The sequence below is a fragment of the Zalophus californianus genome, chromosome 12 (genome assembly GCF_009762305.2).
Source record: "Zalophus californianus isolate mZalCal1 chromosome 12, mZalCal1.pri.v2, whole genome shotgun sequence".
NCBI lineage: Eukaryota > Metazoa > Chordata > Mammalia > Carnivora > Otariidae > Zalophus > Zalophus californianus.
This window is the reverse complement of record NC_045606.1, coordinates 79,963,881-79,985,796: the sequence shown is the minus strand read 5'-3', so window position 1 is coordinate 79,985,796 and position 21,916 is coordinate 79,963,881. Positions and strand designations below refer to the sequence as shown.

At 33.5% G+C, this 21,916-nt stretch overlaps 1 protein-coding gene across 7 annotated transcripts in view; it reads left to right on the top strand.

Moving 5' to 3' along the window:
- The window catches only part of POT1 (protection of telomeres 1), an 82,745-nt gene extending 61,832 nt beyond the window's left edge, over positions 1-20,913 (top strand). For 3 of the 7 annotated variants that reach the window (XM_027574062.2, XM_027574061.2, XM_035723311.1), the window contains exons 14-21: positions 984-1,140; positions 3,353-3,558; positions 6,813-6,948; positions 9,684-9,772; positions 11,579-11,670; positions 13,385-13,490; positions 13,911-14,045; positions 15,020-20,913. In XM_027574062.2, coding sequence (XP_027429863.1) covers positions 984-1,140; positions 3,353-3,558; positions 6,813-6,948; positions 9,684-9,772; positions 11,579-11,670; positions 13,385-13,490; positions 13,911-14,045; positions 15,020-15,132 — 1,034 coding nt within the window. In that variant the 3' untranslated portion in view covers positions 15,133-20,913. Of the gene's footprint in view, positions 1-983; positions 1,141-3,352; positions 3,559-6,812; positions 6,949-9,683; positions 9,773-11,578; positions 11,671-13,384; positions 13,491-13,910; positions 14,046-14,658; positions 14,892-15,019 lie in introns of all 7 variants that reach the window. The other 4 variants (XM_027574067.2, XM_027574068.2, XM_027574065.2 and 1 more) reach the window with 3 other exon arrangements.
- Positions 20,914-21,916: the final 1,003 nt, after the last annotated feature.

The window sequence follows — 21,916 nt, the reverse complement described above, 5'->3', positions numbered from 1 at the left end:
CAAATGAATGAATAAATAAATGAGATTAAATGGAAAGCTCTCAGTTACAATAGAATAATGGCTAGTAAATGTAGAAGGAATGATGAAGTTAAGGAATAAAATCATTTTGCAACCATGATAATAATAATTGATTTAGTTGTAAATCATCAGTAGGTCCTAAACTATCAGGATCCTAAATGTTTACTGAGGAGTGGGATATTTATATTTCTCCAAGTACTTTCTTATTATAAAGGGGAAAATAATAAAGTTATAGTGGAGAGACCTGTTGAGTACCACCATAACCAACTGAGCAGTTACCATTCCCAGGAGTGAAAACACTGATTACATATATGCCTCTTAATATGATACAGAGAAAGACAATTGTATCACTTATTGTATAGCATACTGCCAAAAATGCATGATCTGTATCTGATCATGAGCAGAACCAGACACACCCAAATAAATGGCCTCTACTCCTCAAATATTATCAATGTCATGAAAGATGAAGAAAAGCTGAGGGACCATTCTACATTAAAGGAGTCCAAAGAGACAGGAAAAATAAATGCAATACATGGTTCAGGATTGGATTCTGGACCTGAAAATAAAATTCTGAATAAGAACATTATGGGGGGCGGGACAGTTGGAGAAATTTGAATAATGTCTATTGATTCAATGATAATTTTACATCAATATTACAGGTTCTGAAGTTGAAAATTGCACTGTAATAGGTCAATGAAATTTCTTGTGAAATACACACTGAAATATTTAGGGATAAAGGAGCATGATATCTGGAAATTATTCTCAAGTGATTCATATATATGAATCTGTAAGGAGATATATATGGAGAGAGAGCTAAAGACATGATGATGAAAAATGTGGCAAAATATTAACAAAGCTGACAGTATAACTTAAATAATTCAATTCTGTATCTGGTTTGGGGGAGTTCATATTATGAATATTCTTATTATTCTTACAGATTATTCTAATCTAAAAATTCTTTTTAGTACTTACAGATCATCAGTATTTGGAGAAAACCCCAATATGTGCTATTTTGAAACAAAAAGCTCCTCAACAGTATCGTATTCGAGCAAAATTAAGGTCATTTAAGCCCAGAATACTCTTTCAGTCTGTTAAACTTCATTGTCCCAAATGTCATGCACTGTAAGTATTTTCCATAATAAAACAGAAGTTTCTATTTCATAATGTTTATGAATATACGTTTTCATATATATCAGTTTAAGTCCTGGCAATGAGTAAATTATGACTTTATATATTGTATTTTGAAACAGTGGTAGCTTTTTTTTTATTTTATTATGTTAATCACTATACATTACATCATTAGTTTTTGATGGTAGTGTTCCATGATTCATTGTTTGTGTATAACACCCAGTGCTCTAGCGGTAATGTTTTTAAGAGAAAATACTAAAATCTTAGGAAATCGTTCTGATATTTCTTAGTAATGATAAGTAGGTGCTTTTTTGCAATCTGAAATTCAATTTAGTAGCTCTGATACATGCAAACAAGTAATAAACTATAAAAATATTTGAGGAGGGACGCCTGGGTGGCTCAGTCGGTTAAGTGTCTGCCTTCGGCTCAGGTCATAATCTCAGGGTCTTGGGATCGAGTCCTATGTTGGGCTCTCTGCTCAGCGGGGGGGTCTGCTTCTCCCTCTTTCTCTCTCAAGTAAATAAATAAAATCTTAAAATATATATATATTTGGGGAGACTTTCTCTTCACAAAAAAACTTCTTAACCTTTAATAACTAAAATTTTTAAATAGAGAATTCTGGTTAGATGAAATTTTTTTTTTAAGATTTTATTTATTCATTTGAGAGAAAGAGCAAGGTAGAGAGAGCACACACAGGGGGAGAGGAAGAAGCAGACTCCCCGCTGAGCCGGGAGACCAATGTGGGGCTCGATCCCAGGACCTGGATTTCATGACCTGAGCCGATGGCAGATGCTTAACCATCTGAGCCACCCAGGTGCCCCTGGATGAAATTTCTAAGTAAGTGATAGAGAAAGCCTTGTTGGCAATATTTCTGTCTTATGATACAGTAAATATAATTTAAGTTTTTATTAATCATTGAGAATTCTCAGTGCATCAGACTTTATTCCAAACATCAATTATTACATATATAAATAAATTTATAAGACATTAGAATGACTATGTACTTATTAGCTCAAGACATATTCTGAAATTATTTTTAATCTTTTCCTTTTTTATATAGTTTGTCTTTCCTATAAATATATAATGTGTAAATAAAGTACATTTCCATTTTAAAGTACTTATTTGTGTGTGCACATCTGTGTATACACTAATACTAATATATGTATATTTTGCCCTCCAAAATCTAAGTATAATACTGTTTGTAGAGATTTTTGATCGTCAAACCTTAAATAAAATGGGGGACCATCTGCTACCCATTTGAGCTTAAAATAGTAGTTGGAATTAAAATATAAATACAGATTTTAGGTACTTGCTGAAGTATTATTAAATTACAGTTGTTGGGCGCCTGGGTGGCTCAGTTGATTAAGCGACTGCCTTCGGCTCAGGTCATGATCCCGGAGTCCTGGGATCAAGTCCCACATCAGGCTCCCGGCTCAGCGGGGAGCCTGCTTCTCCCTCTGACCTTCTCCCCTCTCATGCTGTTTCTCTCTCTCTCTCTCTCTCTCTCAAATAAATAAATAAAATCTTTAAAAAAATAAATAAATAAATTACAGTTTGTCAAATTCTCTTAAGTCATATAGCTTTGCCAAACAAAGCCATCCTCTCTGAGCACTTTTTTTAAACAAATAAAATCATCTCAGAAAGGTTAAGAGGTGTTACCTAAAGTTACACAGCTGGTTGGGGACTGAACCAGAATAAGGACATAGACCTTTTGATTCCAGATGCCATTTCTATTGTATACATACTTTACCAGGTGATTTTTAAAATTATTATTCTAAGTTAAAAGTAATCGAAGAGAATGTTGATTTGTAAATTAGGTCCCCTATGAAAGGGGGATTACTTAGGTGGTAAGTGGATATTGAGTGGGCAGCTTTTTTCCCCCACAGAGAAGTTTAACATTCTATACAAGAGGAGAATTAATTGGTGCTAGAAATAGTTATAAGATCCTTGGTATCACAAAACCAGATAAGGAAATTCGTGGCAGTTAATATAATTATGATATGGATCTACTTAGTCATGAAGTATCATCAAATACCATTTTTGTTGAATAAGAGTCATTTAATCTGCAAAGTGAACTATCTCCATATTTTAAAATAAGTAGCTGGCTCATCAGCATATAAACAATTTTTTTAAATTGGGTAATTTGTTAAATTTGATTTTCTAAGCTTATACCAATTGTTTTATATTTCATTGTCGATGATTTTAGGCAAGAAGTTCCGCATGAGGGTGATTTGGATACAATTTTACAAGAGGGTGCAAGTAAAACCCCAGATATTAAACTACAAAATACATCATTATATGATTCGAAAATGTGGACCACTACAGATCAAGGAGAACGAAAAGTTGCTGTTCATTTTGTAAAAAATAATGGTATTCTTCCACTTTCAAATGACTGTCTGATTTTGATAGAAGGTATTTTAGTTACTGTTTTACTAGAATACAGCTTTTGCTTATGTCTTTCTCTGATTAATGATTGTTAAATATATTTTAGGGGCAACCTAGGACATACAAAGTCAAAATGTTATTTTACCTTCCATAAAATGGAGTATATTGTATATAACAGGTAAATTTAAATATATACATATACACATACATAAATTAATCTGAATGACATTTTGAAGTTATACATTGAACTCAAGTGTTTGCATTTGTCCATCTTGGATTTTGGATATAAATCTTAATGAGATTTAAGCTCATTGTGGAGCTGAGTATTAATCAAGAGGATGCTTGATTGTCAGGTACAGTTGCTGCTGTCTTGGCCTCTGGATGTCACTGTTGTTCCATAAAAGTAGAATGAAAGTCATCTATTGATAATGTAAGTCAAGGAAGGGACCCCTGAAACAAGTGAAGATAACTCGACATATGTCTTAAAAGAATGAAACTGAGTCATATTTATTTTTGCATTTCCTTTCCACTTTTGTCTAATTTTAATCTGATGTTTATCTCATATATATATATATATACCACATATTTTTTCCCATGCCAAATTTAAAGTTTCATTATTTTCCTTGAGACTTTTCTTCCTTGAGAACATTCCATAATAAAAGTAGAACATCATCTTTAATTTGCAGAGAAATCTTTAGTTTCATTTTGTAAATGAACTGATCTTTATTACAGTAGATTATGATCATTTTTATTACCCACATTTTTCTGTTTATAAAAGTAATAAGTAATTGTTTTAGTGTATGTGTGTATATATATACACATATGTATATGAATACACATGAATATTACCATTGGTATTATTTTCATGAACATCTTTTATTTTAACACATTTATGATTTATCAGAAATGATTTTAATTTCTATGTATTTAATCATCACAGTAATCCTATTCAGTTAGTACTATTATAAGCTGTTTTTTATACATGAGAAAACTGAATCATAGAGAAGTTGTAGGTCTTTCCCAGTACAGGTAGAAGTGGAACTGAAATTGTTCCCTGGTTTTTTTTTTTTTTTTTTTTGACATAGTAACTCTACAGTGAACTTTATCTTCCCTCTGGATGAAGTGTAGTTAGGGGGGCACAAGGAATTAAGTAAATGTCGCCCAATTACTTTCCAATAAAGCTGTCAGAGTATTCATATGCTTTAGTAGCATATGAGATTATCTGTTCTCCCATCCTCATTATCATATACTAGCACTTAAGAAAATTTGTCCACCTTGGTGAGTAAAATGTGGTATCTTATTCCATTAGCAATATTTTAATCTCTACCAGGAAATGGATATAAAAACAAAACACGCAGACACATGCATACACAAAAAATGGAGTAAGACTATTTGTATGCCCTAAAAATAAAATAAAGCCCTGGACCTATCAGGTTCTGTAAGAACTGTCCTTGTAGGGCCAGCTAAGAGGATATCAAGTATAGGGTTTTCCTATGTCACACGGCCTCCCACAGTTCTGTGCTGAAGTCAAGTTAAACTTAAGGGTTCAAAAGAAGCTTGAAGAAGTACCTTTAGCTCCTGATCCTATCTTTAGTTACCACTCATCCCACAAACTTTCAGTCTCATCTCCTACAATTTCTCAATTCTCATTCCACCCTCCAGCCATATCAAACTGGTGGCAGAAATATCTATCCTAAACCCAGGATATTTCTCTGTGCCTCTTTGCCATTCCGTTGCTATTCTGAGAATTTTTGCTCTAGTACATGTTCATAAGTAACTCATTAATTCCCTTTACTCAGCAATTCATGTGAAATATTTAATGAGCATCTACACATACCAAGCAGTCTTCTGATTCACCAGGCAGATTTGAGTGGTTCTTATTGCATAGCATATGAACTTTCAGTAGATCACTTTTCTTCTTGTATTATATTTGCATTATATCTGTCTGTTTATAGACTTGTTTGCTTATTAGAATGTAACTGCCCTAAAGTGCAGGATACATGTTTATTTTAATCTATATATCTTCAGCACCTAGGGTAGGACAACAGGCATTCAACTGGTTCTCAGTAAATATATATTAAGTAAATAAGTATATCCAGCGTAATAACACTTTTTAATGAAAGTCAATGAAAATATATCTGAAAGCACTTTAAAATTTAAAAGTGTTCCATCAAAATGCAAGCTATTTTTATTTTATCATATTTCTGAGTATTATAACCCTAATCATTAGAGCTAGGATCTAACTGCAGTATGACATGGCAGAGCTGTGGTTTCCACAAAGTTCTGCAAAGAGGAACAGGACCCAGGCAAGTTGCTGTCCTTACCAAGATTTATCTCCTTTTCCTGAATAAATACTCCTTGGATTGTTTCAAGACTTTGGTTAATTTCTAGAGTTCCGAAAAAGTCAAATTTGACAGTTTTGGCCAATGTTCTTTCTCCTTTTATGGAGTATATTTTTGGACGTCCTTACTCTGCTGTGCTGGAAGTGCGCCCCCTCACAATTTAGTTTAACATTACAAATTTTAGGAAGTACACAAAAGTATTTTTATAAGTCGTATTCTCTTTCCTTGGAGAGGAAGAATTACCAATCTAGGTGAAAAATACACCAGAAAAGGTACAGTAGGTTTGAGTGATTAGAGAGAGTACTGCCTTCTGGTAGTAGCGCACCACTGGGCATCCTCTTTCTTCTCAGCCCGCATGACAGCTTTTAATGCCCACTTTGTCATAGAATTGGAAGTATTGAGGATTTTTCAGGAAAATTGAACAAACACTCTACATGAATTATTATTATCCAAACTCTTTGCATCTGTATTTAAATATAAAGTTGACCTGAAAGTGTAAAAGATTTATTTCAAACTCAAGACTACATTTACCTAGACATTATTAGTGTGTATAGCAAATTTAATAATGAGAATCCTGTTATACTTTGCCTTTCAGTTTTATTTTCGTTTGAATACTTGATCCAAGTGTTCTGGCATAAAAGAGCAATTTGTATAAAAATTTAGGAAAATGGTTAAAATTTCACAAGCCTTGTATTTTGCTTAATTCTCAGCATTTTTATCAGTGGTTTCTTAAATCAGGGCAGGATACTAAGTTTACAAATTATTATATTTTACAATAAATGTATAAATGTATTAATCATCTAAATTCATGCCTTCATTGTCTTTTTCTTTCAGTCCCCTTAGTCTTTTACTATACGTCATGTATTACTTAATAGACACTCGATCTTGCCTTCATTGTATTTGTACTACTTGAAGGATTTATTTATTCTTTGTTAATAGGAGGTACACTCGGTGAAATCTACAAACTCGCAAACAAGTTTCATAGTGTAATTCCTGTGAGATCTGGCCATGAAGACTTGGAAGTCCTTGATCTTTCAGCACCATTCCTTATACAAGGAAAAATACATCACTATGGGTATGCTTTCAAATCTGGGAATTTTGAGAATTAAAAACTGCATAGCAGTAATTTTTATTATTTTATCCTAGTGGTTGCTATATATTCAATGGATACCAATTTATATGTACTAGATTTTTGTGGTATATATTTATTCTTTTGATAGCATATGTATCGACTACCTACAATGTGCTAAGTATAAGGCTAACCTAGGGGCTAATATTCGTTTGTTTTCTTTCATAAAGATTTAGATAATAGTACAGAGAAAGGTTCAGAACTGTATCCTCATAAAAGTTAAGTGATTGAATTCCAAAGTTTCTGTGCCAGGAAGTTACAGTTAGTTGCCACTGAGGAATTGGAAGATAATCAGAATATATTAGGAGCTAGAAACAGGCATGCATTTCAAGAAATTTGTTGTCTCTCTTGTACTTTTTTAACTTTATGGTTTCTTTTATTTTACAAATGTTTAAAATATTAATATGATTATATTTATTAAAATGCTTGTGAAATCTTAAAGGTTTTGCTTACTTAGGTTTTAGTTACTTTACTCAGATTTCTGGACCTGATTCTTTTTAAACAGAATTTAAACTAATGCTTCAGTTTCTTTAACAGTTATACATCTCTTACAGTTTTTTATTTCTTGAATCTATTTTATTAATGAATTTTTTAGAAAAGTTTTCATCTCTTATATAAATTAATTTATTGACCTAAAAGTGTTTATAGGACTTTTAATGATTTTTAAATTTCCACTTTGTTCCTGAATCCACTTAATATTATTTGCACCTTTTTTTTTTTTTACCTTTTTTGCCAAAGCAACTAGATTTGTTCTGATACTCGCTATTGTTATATTATTGTTCATATCTTCATTTTCTGCATTTACTTTTTTTTAGGTTTCCTTGGCTTTTCTTTTTTTATCTTTATTTTCTACATTTACTTTTTTTAGGTTTCTTTGGTTTTTTTTTTCAAACGTTTTTTAATTGAATGCTTATCTCACTTACTAATTTTTAGTATATTTTTTAATATTTACATTTAAGGCCATAATATTTCTCCTGAGAAAATGGCCATAGCTTTAACCCAGGATTTGATAGGTAGTGGTGTTTGTTCTTTTTTTTTTTTTTTTGTCTCTTCTAAATGTTTCCTAATTCTCATTATGATTTCTTCTTAGGCCCATGAATTATTTAACTGTGTGTTTTAAAGTTTTCACAGACGCATTTTAGGTTCTATATTTTTTTGTATATTAATTAGATTACTTTTTAACCAAATAGCTTGATATATTTCATAATGGTTCTTTGAGATTCATTTAGCTTTGCTTTATCCCAAAATGTTTGTTCACATTTTGTATATATTGCCTATATTTTAAAAAGAACATGTATTCTTTAATAGTTGTGTTTAATGTTTAATAGTGTTTAGGTATGTCCATTAGACAAGCTTGTCAATCATATTCAAAACTTCTTTTTCCTTTGTAACTTTCTCTATTTAATCACTTAGAGAGTATGCTTAAGTTCCTCTGTGGTGGTATGTTTGTGATCTTTTATTCTGTCAGTATTTGCTTTGTCTATTTTGAGGCTCTTGCTGGTTTGCTTTCTGTTTCTTTGTTGTTACATTTTAGGAAGTCTCATAAATAAATAATTAGGACTAGATTTTAGTTTTTTAATAGATGAGTTTAAAATATGTTAATTACTGATATATTTAGTTTTTATTTCTATGTTTTATGTTGTTCTGCACTCACACTTTTACTCTTTCCCCTTTTTTTGTTATTATTTAGCTTATTTTTTTCCTCTAGTCTTCTATTGGATTCATTTATAAAAATGTTCTTAATTTTCCCTTTTTCCCCACTTTTACTGATTTGGAAGTAATGAATTCTGTACTTAATTTTTACTTGTTACCCTTATATTTTAATTTGTATACTTAATTTTTAGCTTGCATACTCGCTTTATCAATGTCTAAAATTAATATCACAGCCTATTTTTAAGGAAATAATATGTCTTCATTCTATTGCCTTTTTCTGTTAAAGAAGAAATATCTATGTATTTGAAGGGTGGAGAGGAGACTATTTAATATAGGGACCCTCTGTTTTTCACCAGATTAGAAATGAAAAGGAGTTTGCATGAACCTTTTGGACATTGATTTTTATATTTTTATTCAAGTATATTTTCTTATCAACATCTAATCTTATTATAATAAACAATTACTTGTACTTAAAGTATGTTTGTATATAAATAAAGCAGAATACGTATACTAAATAATGTGCATTTTTAGTATATTGTATAGTTTCAGATTGACTTATATTACAAAAGATAAATATAGTATTAGGCATTATAAACTGTGAACCTCTAAATATGTGTTCACTGAATATATTATTCAAAGTCTTGCTAGTACCGACTTCCTTATTGAGAATAATTTTCTATTGGTTATATTTACTTAAGACCTTAGCTGTTATCACAGAGCCATCAAACGAAAGAGTCCTCAGAGCTGTCTCTTTCAACTTTTTCGTTTTGCCAACAAAATCAGCCAAATTAATTAACAATCTGAATCTGGACCCTCTCTCTTGTTCTCCACTTAGTTGTTTATTCTGAACCATACTATCTTTTTGATTGCTTCTATTGTAAAAAGCTTATTTTTTTTACAATTCCAACACTGTTGTTTAATAATTAACTTCAAACTGTGCATGTTTGAACAGAGAAGATAAGTTACAATTAAATGTTATAATAATTATTTTTAAATGCCTATGGTTTTTTTTCTGTCATTAATTTCAGATGTAAACAGTGTTCTACTTTGAGACCAATAAAAACTCTAAATTCCCTGGTTGATAAAACACCATGGATTCCTTCTTCTGTGGCAGAAGGTTAGCAAATTTCTGTGTCCTGCAACTATAACTGTTTTAGTATAAGGTGACCTCACTGATTCTATTTCAGTTGTTGATATTGTAAAACCAGAGCAAGGACTGAGCTAAAGTTTAAACTTTACTTAAACAAACCATTCATGGTAATTATAATAAAAGTATAAAGTGAAGTTTAAAATGTTTGAAAACTTGCTTCCAGGATCTGCCAGTATCTTTAATCGTTACAATTTAATGTTCGATAATTTGTTTTAGTATTAATTATTAATCATAAATACAGATTCTGAAAAATCCCTCCAGTTCACAGTTATTAAAAGCAGTTTTAGAGATGGCTATTACAGCTCTTTACCCAACACACATCTTTAGCTGGAATAATAAACTTTTTATATCATATTCTTTAACTGTGATCATCCAGCATTGGCTTAAAACTCTGTCATTGACAGGGGACTCATTACATTGCAAGGCAACATACCCCTTATTTTTTAAGTAGTTCTTATGAAGCAAAACTATGGACCACATTCTTTCCACTAGAATTAGAATACATGCCTTCTGTAAGATTAACAGGCTTTGGACATTTGAAGGTATGTCAGACCTTCACTGAGTCTTTATTTCTCCAACTAGTCACCCTCACTTCATTTGGTATTTTCCCACATTCCCTACTATTTTGTTTCTCCTCCTTAGTAAACATTTCATTTTACCAATGTTCTCAAAGTTTGGCATTAAAAGCTGCAAATAGGGCTGCAAATGTTGGCCAGTTCAGAATATAAAGAAAACCTTTATTTCTCTAAAATTGGACACTTTGCTTCTACTAGCCTGAAAATTTTATTGTATTGATATTTATTTGTATACTTGGTTTTGTTTTTTTTTTCTTTTGCAGTCTAACTATATGATACTGCTATCTCATATTTTGTTTGTGGTCCAGTGAAATTCCAGGTTCCTTTCATTTGAGCTCCCTGCTTTCCAGCATGGTCTGCGCATCCCATTCTTAATGCAGTTTTTTGTGTGTGTGGTCCCTTGGGGTAGATTTTACATTCACCCTTCTTGGTATTAGCTCAGTTTTAACCTATGGAGACCTTTAAAATCCTACAAATCAAGTCCTCTGTATTAACAATTTTTGTCATGTCTGTATGCCCTAATTCATTTCTCTGTATACCCTGTTGTATTCTTCTTACTTGCCCCTTAATTAGTCCTTTTAAATATGGCTTCCACAAATGAAAGACAGTATTTCATTTTATAAACATATTAAATGTCTCCCATTTCCAAACACAAAGTACTATTTTAACCTATGAATTTTCATATCATTTAATATCTCTTTAATTTCTTCTTCCTCATCAAATCATGAAATCCCATCTTCTGACATTTTTGTCCATTCAACTAGATGATATCTTAAAAAATAAGTGATCCCTATATTAATAATACAAAGGGGAGAGACATGTTACAAAATCATAAATTTTTTTAGAACATTCTGGTATTTTAATTTTGTCTTTCATGAGGCTAACATGCAATGAATTATAGTACATGAATCAGTTTTTATGTTTTCTATCAAGTTACGAACTCCTTTTAAAGATACATTACATTATTTCATCAATGCTCCTGAGTCATTCCCCCTATATAGGTATAATGTAATGTTCTAAAATGAATCTGCTAAATGAGTTTAATATATTGTTATTGGAGAACAAAAGGCATATATATAAGTTGTTTATCTTAAGTTATTTTAATAAAACTAACATAATATCATAAAACAATTTTTACTTTACTTTGATTTTATGGAATAGAAGATTCATATGGTTTGATCTTTTTTCCCTTCACTAGTACTGGGTATTGTACCCCTTCAACATGTGTTTGTAATGACATTTACTCTTGATGATGGAACAGGAGTATTGGAAGCTTATCTCATGGATTCTGTAAGTAACAGAGGTAGTGTAGATATTTCTAAGTAAAATATTTTTTTAATTTTAATGTATTTATTCATTCCTGCTTTATTACTGAGAGGATTTAAGACAACTTAAAACAATAAAATGCAAGCACATAAATTAAGGTGTCTGTACATTTATCCTGTTTTGATTTGACTCTAAATTTAATATCCACATCATGAAAAATTGAAGAATAGGCATTTGAGGAGAGACTCTTCAGAAGTTTTGCTTCAGGAGCCAAAGGCAGAGGTGTGAGCACACTTTCTGTCTAGCAGCATTTCACTAGATTTTTGAAGTCTCCACATTTCCGTATTAGAGGGAACGGAATTACTTTGGAAGGTCGGTGGTTATATTGTGTGAAGCTGGGGAGCTATCCATAAACCTCCCTCATTTCTAACAACTGTTCCAAGTTTGGGGGTTCTCAGGACCACCCTTAAATTTTGATAATCCACTAGAAAGACTCCCAGTAACTTCCTATAAGTTATAAATGCTATTATGATTTATTATACCTAAAGGATACAAATTAAAATCATCCAAGGGAAGAGGTACATAGGGCAGAGTCCAGGAAGTTCCAGACATGGACCATCCAGTTGTCCTCTTCCCATGGAGTAGCAGACAGTGTTACCAGCCTGATAATGTTGGGTCACAGTACACACGTATTGTGTTTTGAGAGCCAGGGAAGCCTCACTGAGCCTTAGTGTCTAGAGTTTTTACTGGGGCTCTGTCATGTAGTTATGGTTGACAGCCCATATGGCTGATCTCAGTTTTCAGCCCCTCTGAAGATCAAGCTAATGTCACATTCCCCAACCTCCCCACCCTAAATCTCTAGTGTGACAATCAAGGACATTCCTAACAAGCATATTCTAAGGGCTTAGAGATTATTTCCAGAAGCCAAGGGCAGATGCCAGATTTCTGTTAGTGGTAAGGTCGAATTTTTTTACTGCACACATTGGGAAACAATCTGGGGTAAGGTTGAGAGAATTTTTCCTCCCGCCTAAACAATTCATTTGTCCATTTATCGAATAAATATTTAATGAGACCTGCTGTGTGCTAGGTACTGTTGTATATGATGGGGTTATAGCAGTGAACAAAGCAAACAAAATCCCTTCTTTCAAGAAAGTATAGTATAAACTGATAGAGGAAAGAAAAATAAATAAATATACAACATGTGTTATACTCTTTTAAACTTAACACTAGATTTTTTCCTATACACAAAGAGAATGATAGACCTCACTCTTTTCTAAATACCATTATTATTATTATCATTAAGTCAGAGCAGTTTAATTGGATTTTTTTATCTATATCTCAATACTGTTTTTAGATTAAAGTAGTAAATCAGATTTTAAGAGTTCAGACTAGAACTCTGTGAATTCTACAATCTTGATAGAATAAAATAGTCTAGATTATTTTAATTAGATAATATTTAAATACTTTTCATATTAATTATGACTTTTAAAAAAAGATTAACTTCCAGGGCACCTGGGTGGCTCAGTCAGTTGAGTATCTGCCTTTGGCTCAAGTCATGATCTCAGGGTCCTGGGATCGAGCCTCTTGTTGGGCTCCCTGCTCAGTGGGGAATCTGCTTCACCCCCTCCCCCTCCCTTGCCCCTACCCCTGCTAGTGCTCTCTCTCCCTTTCTCAAATAAATAAAATCTTTAAAAAAAAAAAGATTAATTTCCTTTTTTCTTCTATAATTTTTTTTAAGGACAAATTCTTCCAGATCCCGGCATCAGAAGTCCTAATCAATGATGGACTTCAGCAGAGTATGGATATGATCTTGGATATGTTTTGTCCTTCGGGAATAAAAATTGGTAGGCAATATTTTTTAACACTCTCATCCTTTTTCTTGAAACAGTATTTAACATGTATCTAATCTGTAGACTTAGAGGTATGAAAACTTTGAAGTCTGAATCTAAATAAATTATTGTCTGATCTGCCTTTTGATGAAGACAGTGGCAGGGAGAATAAGTTAAGAATCATAGTTCCTGAAATGAAAAGATTTTTAAATTTTTTGAAATATAATAAAGGGGAGGCAGTTTTGATCACAAGGACATTTGTATACTGTTTTTATGCATACAAACATTTGAAATTTTGACAAGAAACATTTTCTATAACAGACTTCATTTAGCCAGTTTAATTCATTCATGAATTTCTGTTCATATTATTAATATCATAATATTAACTAGTTTCAGGTTTTATGCATTTTTATTTTACTAATTGTTTTTTATCAGCTGTAGTTCTCTGGATAACATTTGATTCATCAACCAGATGTTCAGGTCAAATCGTATCAATTACATCTACTGCCACTGACTTCCTTTTGTGGCCATTATTTCTGCTTACATTGAAATTTGAAGACCTCAATCATAGTAAGACAGTTTGATTCTTCTAACAATTTTTCATCAGTAAGAAATTTTGCCAGCTGCAGATTTAGCTGCTGTCAGTTTAATTTTTTTAGGTTATTTTTAATCAGACTTTATTTTCCCCTGGTCAGTCTTTGAATTTTGTAACAATTCCAAAAAGATAGCTTTTATACATCTGTAACAAGGTTTAACTTACATACTTTTATTTGATGGCAGCTTTGATTTTGGTTTTAATTCTTTTGGATAGATTTCTGGAAATAAAAGTCTCATTAAAAAGCACGGGTTTGGTAGGTTTTTGATACATGCTGCCAGATTGCTTTTCCAAAGATATTTTACCTATTTATAGTTCTACCAGCAGTGGAGGAGAGTGCCTGTCTTGCTTGACTCTTGCCAATATTGACTGTATTAAGTGTCTTTTAAACTTGAACTTGAAGAAGCATTAAGAAACTTTTCTAGAAGTTCTAAATAGATTTATTGTGGTCATGACTGAAGCTTGGAAATAGCATCTACAGCTGCCAACATTGTCTGGACTCAGTGCCTGGTACCTGATGGGAGTTTCAGCTAGACAGGTGTATAAGAGCCTGAGCTGATGTGAACCTCAGGTTCGGTTTCTTTGCAGTCAACCAAGAAAAAAAAGAAAAACAAACAAACAAAAAAACCTGGGGAGGTCAGCAGCAGGAAGAAAAGGAAGAAAAGTTGGGAATGAGATGGCTGCTACCTTTGCTGTCAGACATTTGGAAAACCCTACATTTAATTATTGTTTTCTGTTGGAAAAAAAATCAAATTAGGATTGTTACAAAACAGTAGCAAGAACCCAGTGTGTATTTGGAAGAGTAGATAATATTAAATTTGGTAAGTGTATTTACTTTTCAAGCTAAATTAAATGTTAATTTTTCTAGCTAAGCATTATGCTTAGATACATATTTCAGAGGTATTTGTTTAGTTTTAGTGGTTAAGTAACATTTTTTTCTCATTTGTAGATGCATATCCGTGGTTGGAATGCTTCATCAAGTCGTATAATGTCACAAGTGGAACGGAGCAGCAAATTTGCTATCAGATTTTTGACACCACAGTTGCAGAAGATGTAATCTAATATTGTCATTCAGCTTAGCATATGTAAAATACTATAATTTTAGAAAACATTATTTTCTGTGAGATTCTTATAAAAGATGTAGAAGGTTTAACAGTATAGTTTTTCTTCCATTTTAACGACAGTGTAAATTTTTTTTCACAAATAGCATTGTGTTATCTTAGTGCCTTCTTGTGAATAAGTTAAAAATGTTCCTTTTGCTCAAAATTTCCAGTATGGTGGCTGCTAGGGCCATAACGGAGAAAGGGGAATAAAGAAAGACTGTCTTCATTTACCCCTTGCAGCCCTTTCGGAGAACGTGTTCTGGTACCTTGCACTAAAAATCACTTTCCTTGTTGGTTTTTTCCGTGTGTCAGCCACTAATTTGTCTGCCCACCACCATCTGTGCTTGGATTTCTTTTCCTGCCATGGTTTTTATATCAGCATTGTTAATGATTTTAGCATGGGTATGGGGCTAGAAAACGTCCTTATGTTGACTCACTCAGCTTTCACTGAGTGCGAAGTGTGTAATGGCTAGCGGTTTGGTTTTGCACAAAGGGATCTGCTTAAACAAGTAGTCTTGAGAAGTGCTCTTCTGAGTGAGCTACAGCGTACTTAACAGGAGTGGTTTACTTTAGGTGTATGTGGCAGAGTTGCTGTCTTTTGGTGCTATAGACCAATTTAGGATAAATCCATTTTCTAAGACCTGAATTGTATGCTTTTGATTGCTTGTTTCTCTACATGATATTAGAAGTTACTGCATTCCACCTTGATCTGATAAAGCAGTCAGGTTTATTACAATGTTACTGACTTACATTACCCTTTTTTAATAGTCTTACGTAATATATATTTCAGACTGAACGTGGAATGAGATATTAACTCAATACAGTAGTCCACTTTTTATCTGACAGTGTTTGCAAAATTTAAAATCATGAATATTCAGTTTTATACAAATACTTCTATATATTTGTATATATGTATAGACGTATGTATATTATTTGGTAAAGACTAAGACATACACATATGCCTAGTTCAGTATTAGTGAAGAATAAATTAATGTACATATTTCACCTGTTTTCTTTATTTGCCCTGTGTTGAGTTGAGACGTGATTGGAGGCAAAGAATCAAAGTAGGAATGCCAATATAGCAGATATTTAAGACCGTCTATACAATAGGAACCGTGCAAAGCATTTAACATATATTTGAGTTTTGCAACAACCATTTTCCTGATAAAACTGAGGCTTGGTGGGCTGACTTCACTAAGTTCACATGGTTACTAAGTGCTAGTCAGTATGCGCATTCCGGTAATCTTTGTTCAGAGGCTGCACTGCCAACCACGCCAGGATTCTGGGGCAACAAGCTAGCATGGGGTTTTCTGCAAATGAGTCCTCCCTTAAGTATTTGAAGTAACACTGGAAACAGATTATGAGAGGAGTCAGTGTTATGTTTTCTTACATTCTCAAAAGGCTTTTAACATTTTATTAGCAAAAAAGGTTCAAATATTTGATTTCCTCTGCTCATAATAATTCCAAATTCTAGTTCCTGAGTACATTATCCCATCCCCAGACGTAACTACCCATTTCCCATCACTGAATTACCATCTTGTCGGAGATGGTAGAAAAAGAGGCTGATGCTGCTGTTTTGGGTGTAAACTCTTAGCTCAAAACATCTTCAGGGAAGAGTTTGAGGAACCCTGTGAATGAACCGATAGATTTCAATATCGGTGGTATGCTGGGGATACAAAGGCCAGAGAGCCATTTTCTCTTCAGGAAGCACCGAGTCTAGAAGAGGAGGGGTCAGAAGGTACGGCAGGTCACAGCGCTGTCTCCAAGTTGATAAAATAAAACTCCTCACATGAATCTTTACTGGGATAGGTCATTTCTCTTTTTTCTTTTTTTTTTTTAATAAACCCTCACATTGTCCTCATTTGTTTTTTAACTTTTCAGCTTTGAACAAGAAGAGTTCTATTAATACCTAGTGTTTATCCAGTGATGATGTGTGCATCTTACCTTTATCAGGACCCGGGAAAGCTAGGAGAATTCTGTTTCTGGAGCAACAAGTAGACAGGCATTCACTGTGCCCTGATTTGAACCCTGTCCCCTTTACTGTCCATGGGAATAATGGTAGCCTTCCTGTCAGATACAAAATTACATAAATTTAAGCATGTAGTTTGTGTACAGCCTTTTGCTCAAATTCCATTCTCTGCAGCGTCCATTCGATACTACTGGATTGTCTCTTTAGCCCCTGCACTGTTCTGTATGAGGAAGAGAAGGCGTAGCTTAGAAAATCTGAGGCAGTTGATTACACGATAATGAAAAGTGCACTGCTCACGCGCCCTTTCTGTCCCTACACTCCATTATACTCTTTATTTGAGGGAACTATACTGGCCAAGATGCAGTGCATAATTCCCCCTCCCCCCCCCCCCTTTCTTTTCTTTTTTTTGTTGCACATTAGGAGTTGTTTCTGAATGAATATAGAGAGGCTGGTGTGAATGGAATAGAAGAAGCTGACTACACCTCTGTCTACCTGAGAAAGCAGTCTCCACGCAATAGGGCACTGGCTGCGCAGTTTCTGAGTCTGTAGATCCTGGGCTGTGGCTACTTGCAGGTCACAGGGATGGGCCAGAATTTTTAACCAGCTGTGCTCGTCTGTTTCCAAAGTCAAAGCATGAGTTTTGTCACGATTTGTGACACTCAATCCAGCCGATTCTCTTCTACACTTTCTGGAAGCTTTCCTTGGTATCTGGGGAAATAGCTGGATTCTTCTGATTATTTTCATTATGTTTTGAAATTTGACCATGTATTTCACCAAGTTTTGTTTTTATTCAGAATTTTTAAAAATAAAAGTAATATGTATTTGTAAGAATTGAAACAGTATAAAGTATATGAAGTTGAACTAATTCTTACTTTAACTAGTACCCCAGAGGAAACCACTTTTAACAGTTTGGTGTATAATTTTCCAGACTGTTTTCCCTAAGAATGGGTAAATATGTGTATATATACTTTTTAAAAATAACGTCATGCTATAAATATATTTCTGCAACTTTTGTCACTTTATAAAGTAGACCTTGTTCTTTATAACAATACATATAGAAGGAGAAACTCGTTTGTAATTACTCAGCGTAAGTAACTTTTTAGGGAATTCTCTGATTATTTCACTTTCTATTTTTATCTTGAGTTTTGGTCTATTTAAGTGTTCTGTTTCTTACTGTAAAGAGTTTTGGAATTTTATATTATAGGAATGTATGCATTTTACCTATTTTGTTGACTTTATCGCCTTATAGTTATTCATAATAATATTTTATTATTATTGCTTTAGTCTGTGTTTTGTCTGGTGTTGTTTTCCCTTTAAATAAATCTGAAGCCCCTGGGACCTGGTTTCATTGTATCTATTGGAGGTTCTTAGGTGATGAGAATTTTGAAGACCTGTCCAACTTCTAGTACAGATTAGGACTCTACCATGACACAGTTGTCTTGAAATATTCTTTTCATGCTTCAAAGGACTCATTGTAGAAAAGGAGGAATTTATGTTAATGTAAGAAGGGAGAATGCCTCCTGTAATGCTTTTCATTACAAAAAAGGCTTTATGATGGCCATGATGAGTCACCCTAAAGTTCTAAAACATCATTAGAAGGGAAATAAAGATATATCTTCCCGTGCTTGCCCTGCAGGATCTCTGGATGGCGTCAAAGCCGCCTTCCCACTCCAGGAAAAAGACCTAGTCAGCTGGTAAAATCTGGGCCTAGTAATCTATCTTCTCTTCCCTCTGGTACTTGGAAATAGTATCAGAACTCACTAAACAGGAAGTCTGCAGTGTGCTCAGGTATATGAGATCACATCTTCATTTGGCAGCCCGGGAATGAATCAGTAGCACCGTGTATTATTTTTCTCTGCAGTATTGTGATTTAAGCTCTTAGGAAATTTGAGATCACTTAGGGTTTCGAAGTGATGGTCGTCTTACATGGAGATAAATGTCCTTCCATTCAGGACTGCATATGATGGATTGAGAACAGTGTTAGGTGTTAGGTATCAATTACCGTGATAAGGATAATGCATTAATGTATATGAGAGCTCTCCCTCAGATGTGCCAGCTGGTGAAACATGGATAGTTCAGAGACTCCTCTATTTTTAGACTGTAGCAACATCTTAATGAATGTTTGTTTTTTCCCCTTGAAATCTAGGCCATAAAGGCACTCTGGTATAGCATGTGCATGTGTGTGCATGTGTGCGTGCACATGCTTGCTTTTATTCTATGCTTTGAGTTCACTTTGCAGGGTACTATATTAGAATTTACCTGACAACCTAGTCCACAACTACCAAAGAAAGATGTTTTCAAGACGTTTTCAACTTGTGTGAAAAGTTTCTTTTATTTCATCTGTTGACAATAGTCTGAAGATTTGGAGCATGTGTTCATTGAAAACCTTCTTATCTATTAATATAGTCCATCAAATATTGTTACAGTTTCTAAACAAGTACATTTTTATATACAACCCTGAATCTCTGGTATATACCTTCTTTTTTTTTTCCTATACCTTCAGAATGATTTTTCCCTTCTTTGAAATATGAACTGGCAGATAAACGCCAGTTTGTTTTTACATACTACTCTATTCCTCAGCAGATTTTTGTCCTCCACTGGAGGGCAGAGTCCTTCTAGAATTTAAAATCTTGTACCAAATTAGCTACCTTTTAAATGACTTTTTATCTCAAGCTTCTGTAACAGTAAATAGGAAAGAGAATATATTTTAAAATCAAAAGTATTAACTTGTGAGTCACATGAAAACATAGCAGTGGATAGGCATAGTTGTGGTTTTATTTGGTTAGATAGGAAATCCTGTGTGTTTATTCCCATTAGATTAGGTTTAGGAGCAATAAACTTGTACTTAAATTTTGGAATCATTGACAAGTATTTCAGCACAATGATCAAAGCTTGAATGGAGCTTAAGAAAAAGAATACAGAGTACAAAATAGGTATGTATTTAAAAGTCAGCTCATACATTTACATTCATTTATTATTCATGTAGTATCTGTATCCACAAAGAATTTCATATGGTTTACAATAAAAGACAGACATAGGACCCAATCTTTTGAAATAGGGCAAGAAGACAAGAGCCAAATAGGGGAGTGACTATTAAAACAATTCATTGTTTCTAACCTAAGGGATGCTATAGGCTTTGAACAAAACTTACCTATATGTGAAAATGTAACAGGTTACATTGCTCTTATTAACAAAGTTCTTATATCTTTAGTAGATACAAACCTTTTATTTATCTCGACATAAAGAGTAGCAAGGTGGGTTTTTATATTAAGCACACTAAACAGAATATTTTATGTAACTACTAGTGTTTTTTAAAAATGCAGAAATTTGATCCAAAATGCTAGGATGTAAACTCTGAAGATGGAAGAAATAGAGCAGGGGAATTTTCCATGGACTGTCTACCTTTTGGCTCTTATTTAAAGTACTTTCTTGTTTTGTTTTTATTGTTAATGGTGAATGTAAAATGTTTCCAATATCTCCACATACTCAAGAATTATTAGAAGCATTAATTACTACAGGAAAAATTTGTATTTTTCTGGTATTAAAAAATCAACTCCCTTCTGATATAAATATCACCGAGAAAATTAGCTCTTTTTACCTTTTCCTGCTCTAGTTACGGGTAATGAAATAACTGTCTTGTTTTCAGTGTTTCAAGTCAGGAAGAATATGGGTTTTAATGAATCACAGTCATTTGGATGATATGTACTCCTGTATTTTGCCTTCAGTGCTCCATGGAAGATGTTGCTTAAGTTATAAATAAAACAAGCTTCACACTGGTGCCCGGCTGGGAACTTGCTGAGAGTGTTATTTTACCTATACCAAATTTACTAAGCTCTAAATGCCAGAACATTAGATCTAGTCATCCTTGATCCCTCTCTTCATTCATGGCCCATATCCAATCCATTTGAAAAATTATCATGGTACACTCATTAAAATATGTCCAGAATTTGACTACTTCTTAACCACTGGCCATGCTACCATCTTCTTTTGCCTGAACTACAGCAATAGCTCCCCAATTGGTCTTCCTGTTCCTACAGCTTCCCCACAATAGTACATCCTCTATACAGTATCTAGGCTGATCCGTTAAAACATAAGACAGATAATGTCATTTTCCAGTGTTTTCGAATGTCACACAGAGTTGAGATTACCTGGCCTTCAGCACTCAGTGTGATCCATTTTACTTACCACTTTTTCGACATCTTATACTATCACTTTTCTTCTCTCTCTCTTGTCCAAACACTGGTCTTGTCTTTTCAACATACCGTGCAAACTCTCCCTTCACAGACTTTGTACTTTTCTGTTGTTTCTTCAGTCTGGACATTGTTGAGCTCTTCCAGGTTCCATGGTTCACTCTTTCACATCCTTTGTAGCAATGTGACCCTATCAGAAAGCCTACCCCTGACTGACTTTTCTCCCTTGCACATACCCACGTGTCATATATTTATTTGCTCATACTGTTTCCCTTCCCCAGCAGCATATGAACTCCTTGGGGAAGGAGTTGGATTTATTCCCTGCTGTTTACCCAGTGCCTACACATTTCCTTTTTTACAATAGGTGCTCAGGAAATATTTCTAGAATGAATAAAATGATCATCTCCTATTTGAGAGCCCAGACTCAAAATCTGAGAATACTAGAATGTATTAGCATGTAAAGTGATTTTAGAGCAGTGGTTACCATGGACCCAGAAATTTGCATTTAAAAATAAAATGTAGGTAGTTTTTTTTTTTTTTCTAAGATTTTATTTATTTGACCAGAGACACAGGGAGAGAGGGAA